The sequence below is a fragment of the Nannospalax galili genome, unplaced genomic scaffold, assembly GCF_000622305.1.
Source record: "Nannospalax galili isolate Female #2095 unplaced genomic scaffold, S.galili_v1.0 scaffold368, whole genome shotgun sequence".
Lineage (NCBI taxonomy): Eukaryota > Metazoa > Chordata > Mammalia > Rodentia > Spalacidae > Nannospalax > Nannospalax galili.
Genome location: NW_008359963.1, coordinates 2,843,051 through 2,863,586, shown reverse-complemented (window position 1 = coordinate 2,863,586; position 20,536 = coordinate 2,843,051). Strand labels below are relative to the sequence as shown.

Here is a 20,536-nt window from a genome sequence, read left to right as displayed (position 1 = left end):
CTCCTCATTAGTTTCAATTTAAAAAATTATGTTTCTATTGAGGTTTTGTGTATTTCATGTAATAGATCTTACTCAAATTTATATCCCTTCCCCACCCATCCTCTGTACCCCCCCCCCACTGGATTTCATGCATTCTGTCATATATATTAAGTCCTTTTCGGTCAAGCATTTGTACCGGATGTCCTTCAAGTTCATCCACTGGAGTCTAGTCAGCCTATCTAGAGTCTTTCCCTTAAAGAATATCTACTCTCCCTCACCCAGCAGTAATCATTTGCTAATAGTTCCTGGGCTAGGGTTGGTGCCTACTGCCCATTTCCCTCCTTCTATGCTGGGTTTTTGTCTGATTGAGTCAGTATGGGTCTTGTGTATGCTGTCACCGTTGTTGCAAGTTCATATGAGCAAGCTCCCAGAGGACTGAAAGCCTCTGTTTCCAAAGATTTGTATAAGAGTACAAAATTCAAGTTACTTTTCAGGGCATAGTATTAGGCTGCAAAGAAATACTGTTTGCCATGGATCACAGTGGGCTATGTGCTCAGCCTCATGGAGAAGGAGCTGGGCTATTCCTTGGCTTTTAAAGGAACTTTGAGAATATTTGAAAGGCATATCAGCAAGCTGCTCTTGTGTGGAATACAGGCTATACAGACTATGAGACCAGCTGCCTGTGGATGAAAGAGTTTATGTTGTTCCTGGATAAAGTAGATGTTTTACAGTTCTGCTCTTGACTGGAATTCTCTTCTGCACATTTGTGTGGGCATAAATGGGCTTGCAAAGGGGAGTTAAGTTATTGAAGTCCTTTCCATGAATGCATTTATGAAATGCTTGGGAATGAAGGCTTCTTTGTAAGTCTGATAATGTACTTCAGTCCTTGTTAAGCTGGAACAAAAGACATCGGAACTCCTGTTTCCCATCCCACTTGTGCTCATGGGATCCCAAACTTGGGGCTGTGTGATGAGGGAATCCTGGTCAGTGGGATGAGCTAAATGAGCTCAGTGTGTTCTTCTCTCCTTCAGAGGTGAGGCCACCCCAGGAAGACAAGTTCCCACAAGAAAATACAGGAGATCTTACCATGCCACTTCCTGAAGAGCCTGTGACAAGGGACATGGCTGCCTCAGAGGTGTCACAGAAGCCAAATACTGACAATGACATAGACCCAGGTAAAGACTGATAATTGTTCTCTACAAAACAGAGACATGATATAAAGAAGGCCTGCTGGGACATTCATTTTCAAAGAAAGGTAGGATGGAGAGGTGAGAACAACCAGATACAAATTTAAAAAAAAAATCCTACAAGCAACAGAGAAAAGAAAGGGTTAAGATGCTAAGATGTGGGGACTCAAGAAATAGCTCAGCAGTTCAAGGGCACTAGCTACTCCTTCAGAGGACCCAGGTTTGGTCCCCAGTACCCACACATGGTAGCTCACAACCATCTTTACTGCCATTTTCATGGGGTCTTGACACCCTCTTCTGACTTCTGTGAGTACCAAGCACACATGGTGCACATATATACATGTAGACAAATACTCAGACACATTAAAGAAAAAGATGCCTAGAGATAAAAAATAGGAAAGAGGCCAGGGATTGTCACTAACCTACAGACCATAGTTTGACTGGGACTAGCTGGTATAAATCATTTCAATTAACTGAAATATTGTCCTTCAAAGGCCATATCCTCTAAAGCAGAGCTTTCAGCTCAACCAACAGCATATGAAATGCTGGGCTGAGACAGCACTCTTATTAAATAAACCCTGAGGAAAAGCTGCTGGGCACCAGGTAGAGCTTCAGAGCTGTGCTTCAGAGCTCACAGATTGTGCTGTTGTCCCCTGAATGACTACAGTGGAGTTCGATTGGTTTGTTTTGGTTTTTTTTGAGACAGAGTCTCCATGTAGCCCCAGCTGGCCTGGAACTCACTATGGAGGCCAGGCTGGCCTCAATCTCGCAGAGATCCCCCTGCCTCTGCCTTCTGAGTGCTGGGATTAAAGGGGTGCATGACCATGCCCAACTCTCAATTGCTTTTTTTTTGTTATCATTTTTATGTGTATGAGAGTATTGCCTGCATGTGTGAAAGTGCACCTGTGTCTTGCAGTGCCCTCGGAGGTCAGAAGAGGGCGTCAAATCCCCTGGAACTGGAGTTACAAATGGTTCCTAGCTGTCATGTGGGAATTGAGCCCTGGGTCCTGTGCAAGGCTGCTCTTAACTACCATTTCTCCAACTCAATTGCTTTTTTGATTTGCTGCCACCACATGGCAAATAAAACGTAAGATGCATTGAAGGGGTCCAAGTAGTTTTCTATGACATGCTTTTTCGAAATGATACAGAAATGGCAGTCCATACCACACTGATATTTGTGGATAATATTTGATCACACCACACAGAAAACATCGGTAAGAGATGAAAAGTTAAACAAACCCTAATCTCCAATAATATAGGTAGCCCTGGCTCAAGGAGATCCCCTTGCCTCTGCCCCCCACGACTATAATAAAGGTGTGCAACACCATAGCCCACCAACAATTTTCTAATTGTTATGTAGCTCATTCGTTTCACTGGTACATTAGAAAAAACTTTAACAGCATTACTTTACCCATCCAGTATGGTGGCCATTACTGTTTTGGGGATTTGGGTTTTTTCACAGTGCTGGGGATCGAACCCAGGCAGGGCCTCCTGCACACTACACTAGCACACTCCCACTGGATTCCACTCCCAATCCTGTTGTGTATGGGGTGTGCGTGTGTGTGCACACGCGTGTGTGTGCACTATAGCATTGGTGTAACACTGAAAGACTTGGTGTCACTTCATTAACATTTCCCCTGGTCCCCAGATGCCAACACACAAGATGTAGGAAAAGTCACAGCATAGAGAAGTTATGCTAAGTTGAGAGGAACAGTAGATATACCATGGGTTCTCCCATGTTCCAGAGAATATTGTATTCACTTATGATACCTTCTGAATTCTGTTTACTTCAGAAAGGTCATGTTCACTAAAGCTAAGCCATGTACCATTAAGATTCCTTACTTTTTGCTCAAAAACTTTCAGGATGGGGAACACTTTGTTTGTTTACAGAATTCCAAACAAACCCTTGGCTTTTAGGGTCTACCATGAAATGAAACCTGCTTACTTTTAGAGGCAAGTCTTTCCGAATGTCGCAGCTGGCATCTCAGGTGCTGGGATGCTGACCTGACTGGGAAAACCTTACCAGTCATCAGAGTCACAGATCAGTAGTGAATGGAGTTGGGAGGGCAGCTAGTCCGGCCTCTCACTAATTGAATGTTGGACAGAACATGCCCAGGCTCACGTAACTCGGGCTGAAATCCCACCCCACCTCCTTGTATGGAAACTCAGGTAGAAATGGAACTCTCTCTTTCACAGAGCTTCCATGGGAGTTTCCTGCTCTGCAAGCAATTCTTTTTCATCTTTATTGGCATTTACCATATTTTATGTAGCTGTCACCTGCCCATTCAGTAAAATAATTAGTAAGTGCCTACCATGTGCCACATGCAAACCCACAGTGTATTCTATCTGTGAGACTTTTTTTTTACATTTGTATTTACTGTGTGTGCACAAGCTTATGTGCCATGGTACAATGTGAAGGTCAGAGACCAACTTGGGGGAGTCAGTTCTCTCCTTCTACCATATAGCTTCCAGGGATCAGACTCAGGTCATCAGGCTTGGTGGCAAGAGCCCTTACTCACTGAGCTATCTTGCTGGCCCCTGAGACTCGTTCTTTTTCAACTTTCCTGAAGTTTCTAATCCACTGATTTGCCAGCACCAAATTAGCTTGCTGAATATGACAGTGTTTATATGGTTTTTGTTTTGTTTATATGTTCTTTGAGACAGGATCTCACTATGTACTCTTCGTTGGCCTGGAACTCACTATGAAGACCAGACTGGCCTGGGATTTGTTATGTACGGACCTCAAACTCACAGAGATCTGCCTGCCTCTGCCTCCCGATTGCTGGGATTAAAGGTGTTTGTCACCATGCCCAGAAACTGTGTCTATATGGTGAAAGCATAAAATTCTGGGTTTTGTTTCTTTCCAATTCCCTTGAGTAAATCTTACTCTCAAAGCACTTGGATGGGCAGAAATGTGATGGAATCGAGGTGTGTTAATTTTATAATCCAAGGGTCTGACGGTTCTGATTAAAATCCTGGAGGGGTTTTTCTTTTCTCTGTGTAATTTTCTTTTCTTTTTCCTCTGTCTTACTGAGACAGGGTCTCCCTGTAGCCCCAGCTAGCCTGGAACTTGCTATGTAGACCAGGCTGGTCTTGAATTCACAGAGATCCACCTGCCTCTGCCTCCTGAGAGCTGGGATTAAAGGCATGCACCACCATGCCTGGCTGTGTAATTTTCTTTAGGGGAAATCTCATACTTTAGGCCCATTAACTAATAGAGTACACTCGATGAACATTTAAATAGAAAAAACACAATTCTTATTCTAAAGCATAACATAAACTGATACCCATTTCCCTCCTTTCTCTAAGGTCTGCTTGTAACTGAAAGTTCTCCTGTTGGTGCTGCCGATGACCAAAAGCAGCAAGAGATGCGTGGAGAGGAGCCAGCAAATGCCCCACCAGTGAAAGATGCAATGGGTTTGCTGCATTCATTCACTCTTTATTTAAGTAAGATGGTAAGTCTGATAGAGTTTCTTGAGCTAGAATGTTGATTACTACAGGCATGTTTGGGGGTAAGCCAGTGTGAGGGAAGATTAAGAACAGGGTCTTACATAGCCCAGGCAGGCCTCAAACTCACTATGTAGCCAAGGCTGGCTTTGAATGCCTGAACATCCTGCCTCCACCTCTGTAGTGCTGGGAATATAGACATGTACCACCATATCTGGCTTGATTTCCTAAGTTGTTAAGTGGAATCAGAGTAAAGGATTTAAAATGACTTTATCAGCACAACTTCTGAAACTCTGAAGGTGACTCCTGAAACGAGCCACAGGGATGGTTTTAATTAGGCATTCTTCGTTTAGTACTTGAGGGTTTGCTGGCTGGACACGTGCACATGGCTAAAGTATGGTTTTTCCCTCAGGACCTTTCAGTCCCCCTGGGAGCTGAAGTTCACTTGAAACATAGTAAGATTTGTGCAGAAAGATCAGGATTTATTTGATAGTAGGGTGGTGTATTCCATTAACTGTTTTAAGCAGAATCATGGGACTCTCAAGTACAGTTTGTTGTTGAATAGAAGGGATTGGGGAATGTAATGGGGATAACAGGGACAGAAAAGATAGCACATTCAGAGAAAGGGAGGCATGAAGAGAAGGTGATGTGAGCAGACCACAGAAACTGAGTAGCTGGGTGACGTATGGAATTAGAGGGCAATGGATGGTGTGTGGGGTAAACTGTGAAGGAAGCATGTGCTATGAGGTGTCAGTGTTGGGGATCCTGTGATGTTTGAAACAGGAAAGCGAGTGGTCAGATCTATTTCTTAGAAAGAGCCCCGGTGTCAAAATATTTATTCAGGCCAAACTCTCTGAAGAGTCAAGTGAGATGTTTAACTGGCCTCCAGAAGCCTATCTTTGGCTTTTTAGGACCTAGCCCCGCCTTTTGGTGTGTGTTGATATTGGATTTTTTTCTGGGTGACTTGTAGGAACAAGGCTGGCAACCAGGGAGATGCCTGGACTGCAGAGGTGTGGTCCTCATCAAAGCAGGCTCCTGTAGGTTCTGTTATTTGAAAGCTTATGTAGGAAAAAAGGAATTGTTATTGGTGTCTTTTGTAAACACATTTTGAGTCAGGGTGATTTATATATATTTTCAAATCCTAATGTTATTTAAAAGTTTGTGAAAATTGCTAAACTTATTCATTGAAACACATTTGTACATCTTTATGGTGTATATTACGGTAATTTGAAACGTGAACATTATATAATAACTAAATCAAGATAATAAGCATTTCCATCCCTTCAAATGCTGATCATATTTATGTCAGAAATTGTGTATTCTTCTAATCATATAAAATTTATCTATTATTTATTTGTGTGTGCATAAGCCAGAGGACCACACAGTGTTTCAAGATGCTGACTCAAAGCACATGCTCCAAAAAGCATTTTTAATGGCTAATTATACACAGGGCATCCTGCTAGGAATCAAAGAGTCCAAGGTGGTGGCCAGTGGAGGGGAGTAGGGGGTAAAGGCATTTGGCCACCAAATCAGACTACCTGAGTTCAATTCCCAGGTTCCACATTGTGAAAGGAGAAAATTGATGCCTGCAAGTTGTCCTCTGACCTCCACATGTGTGCCATCGCATGGCCATGTGCCATATACACACACAAATAAAAATGTAATTAAGAAAGATTCTAAGATGGGTCAAACATAATTTTGATTTTTGAAACACTTATGAATTGGGTTTCTATGTGAAAACAGAGGAAATAGAGACCATCTGAACTAGTCCACACCAAATTCCACAGTTAGCTGGGGAAGTGGGTACTGCCTTGACTGGGGACTGCACCAGAGGTCAGCTTCATGAAGCAACTGCTGACTGATGCTTAGAATCTTCCAATTAGAAGACACCCTGGAAGACGACTGTCCTGGTGTATCACTAATTTCAGTGATTTCCTGACAAGCCATTATGAGGCCTGTGTACCAGCAATTCTTTTCTTGTTGTTGTTTGAATTTTTTGATTTATTTTTATTTTATGTGTACGAGTGTTATGTCTGCATGTATGTCAGTGTACCTGTGTCATGTAATACCCATAGAGGACAGAAGAGGGTGTCTGATCTCCTGGAAGTGGAGCTACAGATGGTTGTTAGCTGCCACATGGGTGCTGGGAATCAAACCTGGGTCCTCTGCAAGAACAGCCAGTACTCTTACCCGCTGAACCTTCTCTCCAGCCCTGTCAAGATTTCTCTTAACACTCAGTGTTGTTAGCCTGAAATTTTGGCATCCTGATGGGTATGTCTTGAATTCTGTCCTGATGAATAATTATATGAACATTTTCTTTCATGTGCTGATTGACCATGCTTTTTTTGCATGTCATTTCCTCTGGCTACATAAGGTAAAATTGTCTCCCAACAGTGTCGCTCTGGAAATTGCTCATACTGAAGTCAATCTTTTCTCCTTTAGCTGTTCTTAAAGAATCCTTCAGGACTCTCACACTGCACAGATACTGCCTAGAATGTAGAAGATTTTGTAGATTTCTAGAGCTTTTTCTTTGCAGAACCCATTTTTCTGGTACTTTCCCCATACTTATTTTAGGAAGCTCAGTCTCCTGGAACTCTGATCTCTGCCATCTCAGTGACATGGGGTGTCCTAAGATAGGTCCCCCTCCTTGCACTGAGGTCAAGAAAGCCCCTCCAGGTAGGATGCTCACCTGTTTGCATCTCTGAAAATTTTTTTCAGATTTTTAATATTTTTGGTCTAGTTTCTTTCAGTGGAAATACAAGTTTCATACCAGTTACCAGATTTCTTTTATCTAGGAGTTATTATGTTAGATAACTAAATCTATTTAGTTTTTAATCCAATCAATATAGTAATTATTTTTATAGATGCTCATTTTTCCCATCTTGTTTAATATCCTAGCTATATACAATTACTATTATCCTACTGTATACAATTAGTATTCTTGCTGGTGGTGTTTTGAGACAGGGTCTTACTCTGTAGCCCAAGGTCACTCAGAACTTTGTAGCTCAGTCTACCCTCTAAAGATGGCGTGTCTGTGTTGGAGTATGTGCATGTGAGTGCAGTTGCCTTCAGAGACTAGAGGAAGGCATCAGATCCCATGGAGCTAGAATTATAGGTGGTTGTGAACTACCAACATGGCTGCAGGGAACTGAACTGTCTGTCAGGAATAGCAAGTGCTGTTAACCACTGAGCCGTCTCTCAAGCCCCTTATTTTCTAAAATTTCCTTCATATTTTTTTTGTTCAACAGGTTTCTTATTAATAGACATTTTTGTTATAAATAATGGTGGAGTAACATAATTTTGTAGACATAGCTTGTCAGTATGTGTTGTATTCTGAGTCTTTTAGATCTTTAGAAGTGGGATTGCTGAGTCAGTAGTTATATATATGAGCAGTTTGAGAGGTGTTACTAAGTAACATAGGGGCTATATCATTTTCTATCAGGAATGAGGACAGGACCTTTCCCCTACATTTTTTCACCAACTAGGGATGCTGTCATTGTTTGGATCTGCCAGTATAAATAAGTCAGAAATGGTATCTTGTTGTAGGTTTCATGTATATTTCTTTCATTATGAACTTTCTGCATTTCTCTTCCTAAGAACTATTTCTTCAGCCTATTTTTTTGGTAGATGGGTTGGCTCTATTTATAAAGGACTTTAAATTTCAGAATTATTGCTTTTTTTTTTTTTTTTTTTTTTTTTTTTTTGTCTTTTTGAGACAGGGTTTCCCTGTAGCCCCCCAGTTGGCCTGGAACTTGCTTTGTAGATCAGGTTGGTCTTGGTCTCACAAAGATCCGCCTGCCTTTGTTTCCCAAGTGCTGGGATTAAAGGTGTGAGTGCGCCACCCTGCCTGGTTCAGAATTATTTCTTTTGTTGGTTTTCTGTCAAACCCCAAAGCCATTTTCCTGCCTGCCTCAACCCTCTACGTCCTCTTTCAGTGATGCGACGCTTCAGGGTTTTCTTTTCTGTCGTACAGCTATATTCCTGGGCTAGAATTGAGCCTGCCCTTGCCCAGTCATGGTGTCCTTTCATTGCTCTTCTTTTTCAAAGATTTTTCTTTTTGGTTCTCCTTTTGCAACTCAGGAGCTCACATTTAGTGATCTACATGTACACCCCAAGATTAAATGCCCCCATTGTGTTCTGTTACCCTTGTCCATTTCCATAAATCACCTAACCTTAAAAGGTGAGACCCAGAAATGGGGACACTGGTGTCTCAGCATATTGTGACCTAAATGACCCATTCTGGGAGGGCCTTAGAGACCTGGCTTTGTCCTTTTCTTGGTCCCACTCATAATCCCCCTCTAGATAGGGCGGTTGTCCCTAGTCCCTACAGCAGGTGAGCCTCCATCCCTTCCCAGTTTCACTCAAACTATCCACACAGCTCTGCGACCCCTTCGCTCCCTCATTTGGAATCTTCCGCTTCGCTCTGCAAGCACCCCTCTCACTTGGACTCTTCCTCTCTGCTCCTTCTCTGCGCTCTACCCCCGTCTCCCTCACTTGGACTCTTCCGCTCTGCTCTGTACTCCGCTCTCCACCATCCAACTTGGATTCGTCCTCTCCCCCCCGCCTCTCACTTGGACTCTTCCTCCCTGTACTCTCCCCCTGCTTCCCTCACTTGGACTATTCTACACTGGCCCTGCCCTCGGCCACATACACATCGCCTTCGTCGTCGACCCCGCGCAGTTTCCGTAGGCGCTTTGAGGTCCTCGCCCGGCAGTGTCTGATGACGTGTTTCACTAGCGGCCTAGGGCGGAAGCTGCCGCGGCAGGCGAAGGCGAAGTTCGTTCCGAACGGCCGCCCGAGCGGGCTCTCCCGGAGGAGGAAGTCGGGGAGAGCGGGCCGAGGGCCGCCGCCCTCAGCCGCCCACGATGGACTCAGTGCCTGCCACTGTGCCTGCCGTCACCTCCCCGGGGGACCCCGAGCTGCTGGGATCGCTGTCCGTGCTCTACGCCGCTCTGCTAGCCAGGCTGCTGGAGGTGACAGCCCCAGTCCCGGGGGGACCCGCGGTGGCTGCGGACGGGTGCTGAGCCGAGAGCTGCTCGGGCCGACGGGGCCCGGGAGCAAGCCGGGCTGCCCAGGGAGGTCGCGCCCTGCGGCGTAGGCCACTCCGACGTCTCTGGCCCAGGCCTCGGCAGTAACCGGCACGATGCTTGGTCTACAGCAGCCACAAAACACAATTCCCTGCGGGGGCGGGGCAAGTGCGCAAAGGGCAGGTGTTTGCACTGCCTTGGAGGAAACTTTAAGTCGGATAGAAGACGTTTAGAGCACGACCTCTAAACCACCAGGAGCTGTCTGAACTTAGCACTTGACTTATGTAAGATAGAGCTAATATTTAAACCCTTAGAGGAATAATACATTGTCTTCGCCGTTATACTCGAACTGGTTTCATTTGCGCCCACAAAAGTTGGTTACTTGATATATTTAACGTTTCCGTGTTAGGTGGTTTGTTTTTTTTTGGTTTTTTTTTGTTTGTTTGTTTTTTGGTCTTTTTGAGATTCGGTCTCCCTGTAGTCACAGCTGGCCTGGATTCACTATGGAGACCAGGCTGGCCTTGAATTCACAGAGATCTACCCAACTTACCTAAAAGTATGATCCACGGGAATTCTAGCTGTATATTAGACAACACGATATGCATACACCCAGTTTACAGGTATTTATACGATACTTAAAAACACTACAAACAGATACAAGACTGTATTTCTTGAAGAAGGTTGCAGGAGTATAGCTGATGGGGTTTGGTTTGGAATTCCCATGATGAGTCTTTATGACTACTTTATTGTAAATTTCTCTCAGGTTTCCCATCATTTCTAATGTCTGTTTCAGCTCATTGCTACGTTGCCTGATGGCGTTCAGCCTGGCCCTGATTTCTATGGATTACCGTGGCAGCCTGTGGTCATCACTGCAGTCTTGGGAGCTGTTTCGTTTGCAGTTTTCTCCTGGAGAACTATTCTTGTTGTGAGTAATCTAAATTATCTTATCACTGACTCATACGGAGTATTTTGTAATCACTTGCCTCTTTAAGTGACTTGAACAGAAATTAATGTTATAATTCTAGCTAACCTTATAAAATAATGTAATCTTTGTGTTTGTTGATAAAGACTTAAGAGACCAAGGTAATGTTTATAATCTCAATGGGAAAACTTTGATTTGAAGACCCCTTATACCATTAGGTAAGTAAATATGTACCCTCTTGGTAGAATTGGGAATTGTTAAAGCTATCCTAAAAAGTAGTTTAATAATATGTATCAGAAGCCTTGAAGTCTTATGGAGTGAGACATACAAATATGTTCTTAAATATTGTTTAGTAATGTCCTTTACAAAAAAACAAATTATACATTAAAGATCTTACACAAGAGGGTTCAATGGGTCAGTCTTTATTTTTAACTATTCATTATTGTGTTTGTATGATGTGTGGGTGTGCCACAGAGGGTGTGTGGAGGTCAGAGGATAACTTTGTGAAACTGGATTTCTTCTATTTTTACTTGAGTTCTAGGGATTGAACAGCTGCCAGACTTGCTTCATCAGGTGCCAAGGGCCTTTGCCAGCTGAGCTCTCTTGCCAGCCCTGGAGCAGTATTTATTAGAGTGAAAACTTTCAACAACCTAATATATATCCATATAATGGGATTTTAGACAATTCAGAGACATTGAGACAGGAAATGCTCATGGTTTAATGTGTTGTGGAATGAAGCAAAACTGTGACATCAAGTGATGCTAAACTGCGTGTTACACAAACATGCATACACACTGCAAAGTAGTACAGCAAAATGCTAATGATGAAGCCTGTGTTGGTAGAAAAAAAATTAGTACAGCAAAGTGATAGAAATGGCAAGCAGACGAGATAATTTTTTCAGCCTTTTTTTAAAATTTATGGGTCTCTGTGTATGTCTCTGTGTGTGTGCGCGCACACACACACACACACACACACACACAAGTGCCTTCAGAGTCCAGAAGAGTACCAGATTCTCTGGGGCTGGAGTTACAGGTGGTTGTGAGCCACCCAATGCGGGTGCTGGGAACCAATGTCCCGCCTCCAGGAGCTGCAAGAGCTCTTGACTGTTGAGCCATCTCTCTAGCCCCGGTCTTTTTCTTCATATGCGTTTCCCAGATTTTCTGATTTGATCATAAGCTGTTGTGTTCAGAAATATCCTTCTTGTTTGGAGTTACATATTGTATGCTAGCCAAAGACACATTATTAAATTTGCATTCCTTTTTATTCCCCAAGGGGAATTTGTGTTTTAAACATGCATTCATCATTGAAACCTTGGTCCTTTCCCTAAGATATTTCCTCCTATTTATCTCTGCTACATAGTTTGGGTGAAAGGGGACAAGTGATGCTTGTTCTTATTGGCAGGGCTGTCACATCAGAGAAACAGTTACTGTTTTCCCCATGTTGAAGTTTTCTCAATGCATTTTCCTATAACATGATTATTATAAATGGTGTTTTAGATAGAAAATACTGAAATCCCATGGATAATTTATGGGTAGGTGTATCTCATCACCACTTTTTTAAAAAGTAGCATTTGAAAGGAGTCACAAACTCGCTGGGCTGGTGAGATAGCTCAGTGGGTAAAAGCGTCTGCAGCCAAGCCTGACAGTCTTGGTTCAATCCCTAGGACCCACATGGTGGAAGGAAAGAACCAATTCCTATAGTTTGTCCTCAGACCTCAACATTTGTGCCATGGCACATGTGCACCCATACACATGAACATACACACAGAAACACAAATAATTGTAAATTTTTGTTTTTATTTTGTTTTGGGTTTTGGGGGGGTGGTCTTTTTGAGACAGGTTCTCCCTGTAGCCCCAGCTGGCCTAGAACTCGCTATGTAGACCAGGATGGCCTTGAACTCACAGAGATCCACCCGCTTCCACCTCCAGAGTGCTGGGACTAAAGGCGTGTGCCACCACATCCAGCTAATAAGTGTAAAACATTTAAAAAATACTTAGTATGTTTTTTCTAAATTAGCTACTGCTTCAGCTGTATTGGTGTGGATTGTTGGCCTTCGAGCTGCTGGGGATTCTTGTCTTCACCTCCCATCTCACCATAGGAGCTCTGAGATTCCAGACATGCTACTGTGCTTGTGGGTTCTGAGGATTCATACTCAGGTCCTCATGCTTGCATGGCAAATTCTGTACCCACCACTGAGCCATTTCCTCAGCTCAACTAGGTTATTTCTAAATTCAGCTGGTAGACAACTTTGAATAGGATTTCTAGGATGGTTTTTGGGGAGTAAAAGATACAGATCTAAGTTCAAACATTATCCTTTACTTTTGTTTCCTAATAGTCTTTTTGAACATTTGCTTCTAGACTTTCTCTGTCTATTGGGAATTGTCAGATGATACTAAGTAAATAAAGCATTGATGTATTTATTACTAAGACAGTAGCCACTTCTGTTATTAAACATAAGTGCTCATGTCATAAGGTTGGTGTCTTTTATTAGGTACATAAACGTATCTTTAGCCACAAAACAAGGTACACACTTTAGTGTCTTTATCCATTGAAGCTATTTGTATGTTAGTACCAATTAAATTTGGAATGCTTTTTAACTTTGTCTTTTTTTTATTTTAAAATTTTATTTATTTATATATTGGAGGGTGGGGCATGTGTGCCATGGTGCACCTGTGGCGATCATAGGGCAACTTGTGGATTTTCTCCTTCTACCCTGTGGGTCCTGGAGATAGAACTCAGAATATCAGGCTTGGTGGCAAGCACCTTTACCTGTTGACCATTTCTCCTGCACAAACTTTGTTTTTTTTTAAACCTATAGTTATTATCCTGAACTCAGTTGTTACTAAATTTTCATTTGATTCTGACTCCAATATGCTTCTATTAATCAAAGTATTTGACAACAAACTTAATTTTATTTCTTTTCTTCTAGGTAAAGAGTAGAGTATATCAAGGTAAATCTTTAGACTTCTTTTGTTACTTGTACTAACCCTCCTTATCGGTGTTTGATGTGAGTTTTACGTGAGCTAGAAGTAGATACAGCGACTTCTGATGTCTGATTTATTAACTCTGGAAAAGTTTAGTATTTTAGGTCTCTGACTTAGATGACAGAATAGATGATGATACAATTGAGAAGGGAAATGAAGAGGAACAAACTGAGTAGGGAGAGCATGACTAGTTTAATTTGAGACAGATGCACTTTGAATGCAGATATGATGCAGATTTATCACATATGAACAATGATCTTGTGCCAGTACATTAAATCTTTATGTGAAGAATGGTGGAATACATGAGTGTGCTTGCATTTCTCCCCTCTTTGTGACTGACGTCTGATGTGACCCTGTTTTCTCAGAAGGAACAGTATCGAGCTTCCTTAAATTCTGAACCTCTAAAATGAATTTAAATTGGAATCTTACAGCAATACAACTTAATATATTTTTCTTGAATTTTAAAGTTCCTACATTCTTACTATAATTACTACAGACTGCCTTTAAGGGCATACTAGTTACACAAAGCATTTCTTTTCCCTCACAGTGCCAGACAGCCTGTCTTTGTTGCTAATACATTGGAATTCGGTTCATGTAGGGTAATAAACTTATAGGTTTCCCCTCTTTTTAGTCACAGAGAAGCAAATTTCTGAAAAGTTGGAGAATATCAAGAAAGAAAATGCAGAACTTGCACAAAAATTGTCAAATTATGAACAAAAGGTATAATTATTCTTTTAACCCCCCCAGTTCCAGTTTGAATATATTTCTATTTGCCTTACAGTTATGTTTATGATTTTTTAAAAATCATATGTTCTTATTTCATCACAAGCAGTCATTGTATTTATAAGTACTGCTCTCTGTAAAGGGTTACCCATTTGGCAATAAGTTTTGGTAACATAATTTGTAGTTAATTCCATTTTGTAGGTACTAATCCCAAACACTTTCTTTTATATAGATCAAGGAATCAAAGAAATATGTTCAAGAAACCAAGAAACAAAATGTGATTTTGTCTGATGAAGCTATTAAATACAAGGTAAAAATATCTTTGGTGGGGGGTGCTGGAGAGATGGCTCAGCAGTTAAGAACACTGTTCTTACAGAAGACCCGGGTTTGAATCCCAGCACCCACATGGCAGCTAACAACTGCCTGTAACTCCAGTTCCAGGGGCTCCAACAGCCTCTTCTGTCCTCCGTGGCATTGCACGACATGGGTGCACTTACTTACAACTTACTTACATGCAGGCATAATACTCAAACACATAAAAAATTTAAAAAAGCCAGGCGTGGTGGCGCACGCCTTTAATCCCAGCACTTGGGAGGCAGAGGGAGGTGGATCTTTTTGAGTTCGAGGCCAGCCTGGTCTACATAGCGAGTTCTAGGACAGCTGGAGCTACAGGGAGACCCTGTCTCAAGAAAACAAAAAAAAAAAAAAAATATCTTTGGGGTGAATTGCATTCTAGAAGCAAAAGTAAATGTCACAAGTAATTCTTACTAATCCTAATATTCATTTTGTTGGTTTTTGTTTGGTTGTGATTTTTGTAGGATAAAATCAAGACACTTGAAGAAACTAATGAAATTCTGGGTGACAAAGCCAAAAGTCTCCGCCTCCTGTTAGACTCTGAAAGAGAGCAGAATATCAAGAATCAGGACTTGGTAAGTTTAGCTGCTGACTGTTAGTGCAGCTGGGCTTTTGAACTGGTCTGTAGGTTAAGTAGAGCTTTTCCCATGATGCTAACTAACTAAAGCAAGAATAGGAATCAGTGAAGTTGATCCTATTTGGGTTCATCTTGTGGAATTTTGAGTTCTAATTCAACAAGTTAATCTTATGGGCATAGGAACAGTATTTTTGTTCTAGTTTTCCTATTGCTTGGTTCTGCCCCCAAAACAGGTAGAACAACTAAAGATGATTGCCTAATTGAACAGTACTTAATTTTGTCATTTAAAAGAAATTTTTTTTCAACACACTTATTTCAGTTTTATACAGAAGTCGCAAAGAGTTCCTGTGTATGTATCATATCCCCCAGCCCTTACCCCACCCCTGTTAAGCTTATCACCTAGCTAAGGTGGTACTTGCCAAATTTTTCTACTGTTAAAAGTCTTCTTTTTCAACTCTTTGTTTACCATATTCTTTGGAAGGAAGTCATTATATGTGGCCCACAGAGGGAAGGGTTGTATTCCACTTCCTTAAGGAGTGGTATTTTCATAAATTTTTGGAATTCATGTATATGAATTTTGTCTGTGCTCCTCTAAATTTTCAATTTAGGCCTTAGAAATCCTTTTCCCTGTACTGGGGATTTTTAGGACCTCACACAAGGTAAGCAAGTGTTTGGAGCAGTAGCCCCTCCTCAAATAGAAGAGTCTCACTAAGTTGCCAAGGCTGGCCTTGAACTCTCTCTGTATAGCCAACACAGGCCTTGAACTCATGATCCTTTTGCCTCAGCCTCCGAAAATAGTTGGGATTATAGGCCTACATCATCAGGCCTGGCTGGATAAGGAGAAATTTTTTTTTTAAGTTTTTCCTCTACCACTAGGGGGAACAAAAACCAAAAACATTCATTTGAATTGGCTTACTTGAAAGGTTTAACATTTTCTTTCATCTTTTTTATGTGGCTGTCTACTACAGTATCTCATAGCTAAAAAGTTTGGGTTATGATTTCCATTTTTTTAATTTTTAAAAATTTATTTTTATTTTTTATGTGTATGGGTGTATTGCCTGCATGTATTTAAGTGCACCCATGTTGTGCAATGCCTGTAGAGGTCAGAAGAGGGCGTCGGATCCCCTGGAACTAGAGTTACTGCAGTTATTACCCACCATGTGGGTGCTGGGATTTGAACCTGGGTCCTCTGTAAGAGTAGCCAGTGCTCTTAATGGCTGATCCAGCTCTCCAGCCCTATGATTTCAATTTTAGGTTCTTGATTTTTCCCTTAGGCCCAAGCTGAATCCTCTGCTTTTATGTAAAGTATAGACAACTGTATGGGCTGTGTTTTAAAATGATTCTTGCTTAGCATGTGTAATTAGTGAGTCTGCTGAGACCTAATGCCTCTCTGTGTTGTTTTTGATGTCAGATACTGGAAAACAAGCAATCTATAGAGAAGTTAAAGGATGTTATTTCAATGAATGCATCAGAACTTTCAGAGGTAAAACTACCCACATTTCCTATATGATATTAACACTGTTGTCTTAGTTCTGCTGTAGAGAAACTTGATGTGTGCTAAAATGTGCAAAAGTGAAAACTATATATTTGGTTGAGAAAATTTAACAGTTTTTCCTTTGGAATTAATGTTTTGCATTAGGTTCAGATTGCCCTTAATGAAGCCAAGCTCAGGGAGGAGAATGTAAAGTCTGAATGCCATCGGGTTCAAGAAGAAAATACTAGGCTCAAGAAGAAGAAGGAGCAGGTAAAGCAAGCGCCTCTGTGGGCGATGCAGTTCCTCTCAGTGAGCTTTTCTTAGGTGGTTTTTTGTTTTTTTTTTTGTCTTTTTGAGACAGGGTCTCCCTGTAGCCCCAGCTGTCCTAGAACTATGTAGACCAGGCTGGCCTCAAACTCACAGAGATCCGCTTGCCTCTGCCTCCCTAGTGCTGGGATTAAAGGCGTGCACCACCATGCCCGGCTTTCTCAGGTGTTTTTAAGGAAGGCAGTTCATGCTGGGTCTCGAGGTGTCAGTCATGTTCCAAGGCTGAGTGCATGTATGTGTCCTGAGTTTTCTGTACAGGTCATCATGGCCGTCAGGGTCTCTTCTTCACCAGTTATCCGGTCAGTTACTAACTTGAGTAGCCTCAAAAAAGCAGTAGTCTGGCTTTCTAGACCAAACAATGAACTATTTTATATAAGTCTTTCTTTAAGCAGTCCTTTCTTTACAATCAAGGGAAAGTTGTATGGCCAGGAGCTTGGAAGTAAATAATGTGAATTGCAGTAATTTTCTGAAGATGAAGTAATTGGGGTCAACCTCCTCGAGCACACAGATGTTCTTAATATAGCTCTGAGGGCTGGGACCACCCACCCCATTTCTTTAACTGAGGTTTTAGCTCCTAGTGACAGGCCAAGGAGAGCTTGGCTTCCTACTCCCCATCTCACATGGTCTGAGCCTTGGACAAAATCCCCTATGCCATAGGAACTCATGCTTTGTCTTTTCAGTTGCAGCAGCAGATTGAAGAATGGAGTAAATCTCATGCTGAGCTCAATGAACAAATCAAGTCATTTGAGAGGGCCCAGAAAGACTTAGAAGTGGCACTTACTCACAAAGATGACAATATTAATGTAAGTGTATTCTCACTCGTACATAATTAATCCCACGAATTCCTCTGATTTAAAATGAAGAGGCCTTCATGCCCTTTTGCTTCTTTCTTTTCTAGGCCTTGACTAATTGCATTACACAGTTGAATCGGTTAGAATGTGAGCTTGAATCTGAGGATCAAAATAAAGGACAGTCAGATGAATTAGCCAATGGAGAAGTGGGAGGTAAGATCAGTTTCAGGGCAGTTGGAGGCTATTCTTGCTTGCCCTCTTGGCTTGGATTCAGTACACTGATTCTACTTTTCTGTTGGCTGAGTTTCTTGTTAAGCTTTAGGGCTGTGGGCTCACATCACTGGGCTTGTAGATTTGGGCCAAGGTGGGTTACTGGGTGTAATGTAGCAGTAGCCAGGTAGGGAACACTGACTGTGTTTCCCTTTCCCTTTCAGAGTAAATTGTATATACTGCAACAGCCTCGGTCATCTCAGACCTCCAAGTATTGAACACAGTACAGCAGGAGAAACTTGTATCTCCTCTTTTTGGAGATAATTGGTTTTAATAATCATCATCTCCATAGCTCTGGCCTTGAGTGCTGAGGTAGTTAGCATCAGAACAGGCTGTGAGATAAGAAGCTGGGGTGTAGCAGGATGCTAGAGGTCAGCACGTTTACTGATGACATTATCTCCAGATGTTGTTTCTCAAGTTGAGTATTAATTGCACCAACCATGAGTGTTGGTACAACACCTGGCAGCAAATTCAGAAGAGAACAAAGGAATTAATTTCTTTAAATTTGGATCTCTTTAAAATCTTGACATTTGTTCAGATGAAGATTTGAGAGAGAAGGCATTCTGTCTTTATCAAAGATGACATTTTTATTTTACATGTGTGCATGTGTATATATATATATAAAATGCACATACGTATATGTGTGTGTGTGTGTGTGTGTGTGTGTGTGTGTGTATACACACTGAGTGTTTTTGATACAGGAACTCACTTTGGAAACCAGGCTGGCCTTGAACTCAGACATCCACCTGCCTTTGCCTCTCGGGTGATGGGACTAAAGGTGTGCGCCACCACACTTGACTGAAAGATGACATTTTTATTGTACCAACTGGAATTAACTTTTTAATCTAAATTTTCAGTTGTCTTTAAGTCAAACAGTCTAATCAGTTCTGTTGGTTAATTACTTTTGTTTTGTTTTTATAATGTTTGAATGTGGCCATTGTTCAGGGAAGTCAAGAAAACGTAGAGTTCAAAGGCAAGGGAAGAAAAGCAATTGAAGCCTTTTCTCTTGTAGGTGAGCGGAGTGAGAAGATAAAAAGCCAAATTAAGCAGATGATGGACGTGTCTCGGGTACAGTCCTTCCCATAGAGCTCCCTCAGTGCCCATGAACCCTTCCTTGCCTCCCTTTGAAGACGACCTCTCTCTTCTGTCATTTTTAGACACAAACTGCAGTCTCAGTAGTTGAAGAGGATCTAAAACTTTTACAACTTAAGCTAAGAGCCTCGATGTCCACAAAATGTAACCTGGAAGGTAGGTTCTGGGGACAAAATCACTGTACCCTGGGAGATGAAGCGGGTTCTTGCTTTTGTCCCTCTTGGTCCTCAGCCGCTGTCCTCCCCCTCCTGTCCAGTTCTCAAGCCTGTGCATACCTGCAGAGAAAACCGTTCTGCCCCTTACAGACCAAATCAAAAAGCTAGAAGATGACCGAGACTCACTGCAGACCGCTAAGGCTGGGCTAGAAGACGAGTGCAGAACACTGAGGCAGAAAGTGGAGATTCTCAATGAGCTCTACCAGCAGAAGGAGATGGCTCTGCAAAAGTAGGGTTTTCCACTCTCCAGCAATGCTGTCATCACTAAATGGGATTAATACAGAAAGTTTTCTGTCTTTTAGTGTGTTTTTTTCCATTTATAATTAGATCTTTGTTTCTTTGTGTTTTGTTTTCCATAACTTGCTTTTTCTTATGCCCATGTGTTTGTGGGTATGTGTATGTGTACACCTGTTAGTGTGGATAGGTGCATGTGTGCATACAGGTGCCTGTGTAAATATGTGCATCTTAAGTTGGATCTTTCTTATATCACTTTCGACCCTTATTTTTGGAGACCTTTTACTGACCTGAAGCCTATCAAGTCAGCTAGGCTGGCTGACCAGTGAGCTTCAGGGATCTGCCTGCCTCTGCTTCCCCCGTGTTGGGGTTATAGGAGTACACTGCCATACCTGGATTTTTGTGCAACAGTTTTTCCATGACAACATAAATAGATAATACCTTTTCCATGGTAGAAATAAGAGACGTCTCCCTTCTTTAGTGGTATTAATTTTTCCACAGGAAGGCGAGTGTCCATTAGCACAGGACACTTACAATGGCACATAGTGCTGTTTCCTTTTGTTTTATTTACTAGTGCTTAGGAAGTTATGGAAAGCTTAGAAAATCCAAATGGTTCACCAAGAAGTCAGTTTAACTTCCTAAATGGCAAGGAAAGGTTTGAATTTCTGTGACTTCTTATGCCAGCATTTTAAAGATGGGAAGTGACATTTGAGTGGAGAAAGCACATTGCTGTAAAATGGCTCACTTGGTGACTGGCTTTATCTTAGGAAACTGAGTCAAGAAGAGTATGAGCGGCAAGACCGAGAGCAGCGGCTGTCGGCTGCAGATGAAAAGGTGGTTTTGGCTGCAGAGGAAGTGAAAACCTACAAGTGAGTGCAGGTTCTGTGGCGGGTTGGGGTCATAGGCTTTGCTTTCTTTTTTCTTTTTTTTTTT

The 20,536-nt window shown here is 41.9% G+C and overlaps 1 protein-coding gene across 5 annotated transcripts in view; it reads left to right on the top strand.

Moving 5' to 3' along the window:
* The window catches only part of Mia3 (MIA SH3 domain ER export factor 3), a 44,525-nt gene that overhangs the window by 17,726 nt on the left and 6,263 nt on the right, over positions 1-20,536 (top strand). For 3 of the 5 annotated variants that reach the window (XM_017795764.2, XM_008823753.3, XM_029559012.1), the window contains 15 exons: positions 1,011-1,154; positions 4,476-4,621; positions 10,434-10,565; positions 13,492-13,513; positions 14,178-14,266; positions 14,502-14,579; positions 15,088-15,198; positions 16,612-16,683; positions 16,840-16,944; positions 17,682-17,804; positions 17,900-18,005; positions 19,075-19,130; positions 19,220-19,310; positions 19,460-19,598; positions 20,371-20,472. In XM_017795764.2, the coding sequence (XP_017651253.1) occupies positions 1,011-1,154; positions 4,476-4,621; positions 10,434-10,565; positions 13,492-13,513; positions 14,178-14,266; positions 14,502-14,579; positions 15,088-15,198; positions 16,612-16,683; positions 16,840-16,944; positions 17,682-17,804; positions 17,900-18,005; positions 19,075-19,130; positions 19,220-19,310; positions 19,460-19,598; positions 20,371-20,472 (1,516 nt within the window). Of the gene's footprint in view, positions 1-1,010; positions 1,155-4,475; positions 4,622-9,285; positions 9,587-10,433; positions 10,566-13,491; positions 13,514-14,177; positions 14,267-14,501; positions 14,580-15,087; positions 15,199-16,611; positions 16,684-16,839; positions 16,945-17,681; positions 17,805-17,899; positions 18,006-19,074; positions 19,131-19,219; positions 19,311-19,459; positions 19,599-20,370; positions 20,473-20,536 lie in introns of those variants that run through there. The other 2 variants (XM_017795765.2, XM_008823754.3) reach the window with 2 other exon arrangements.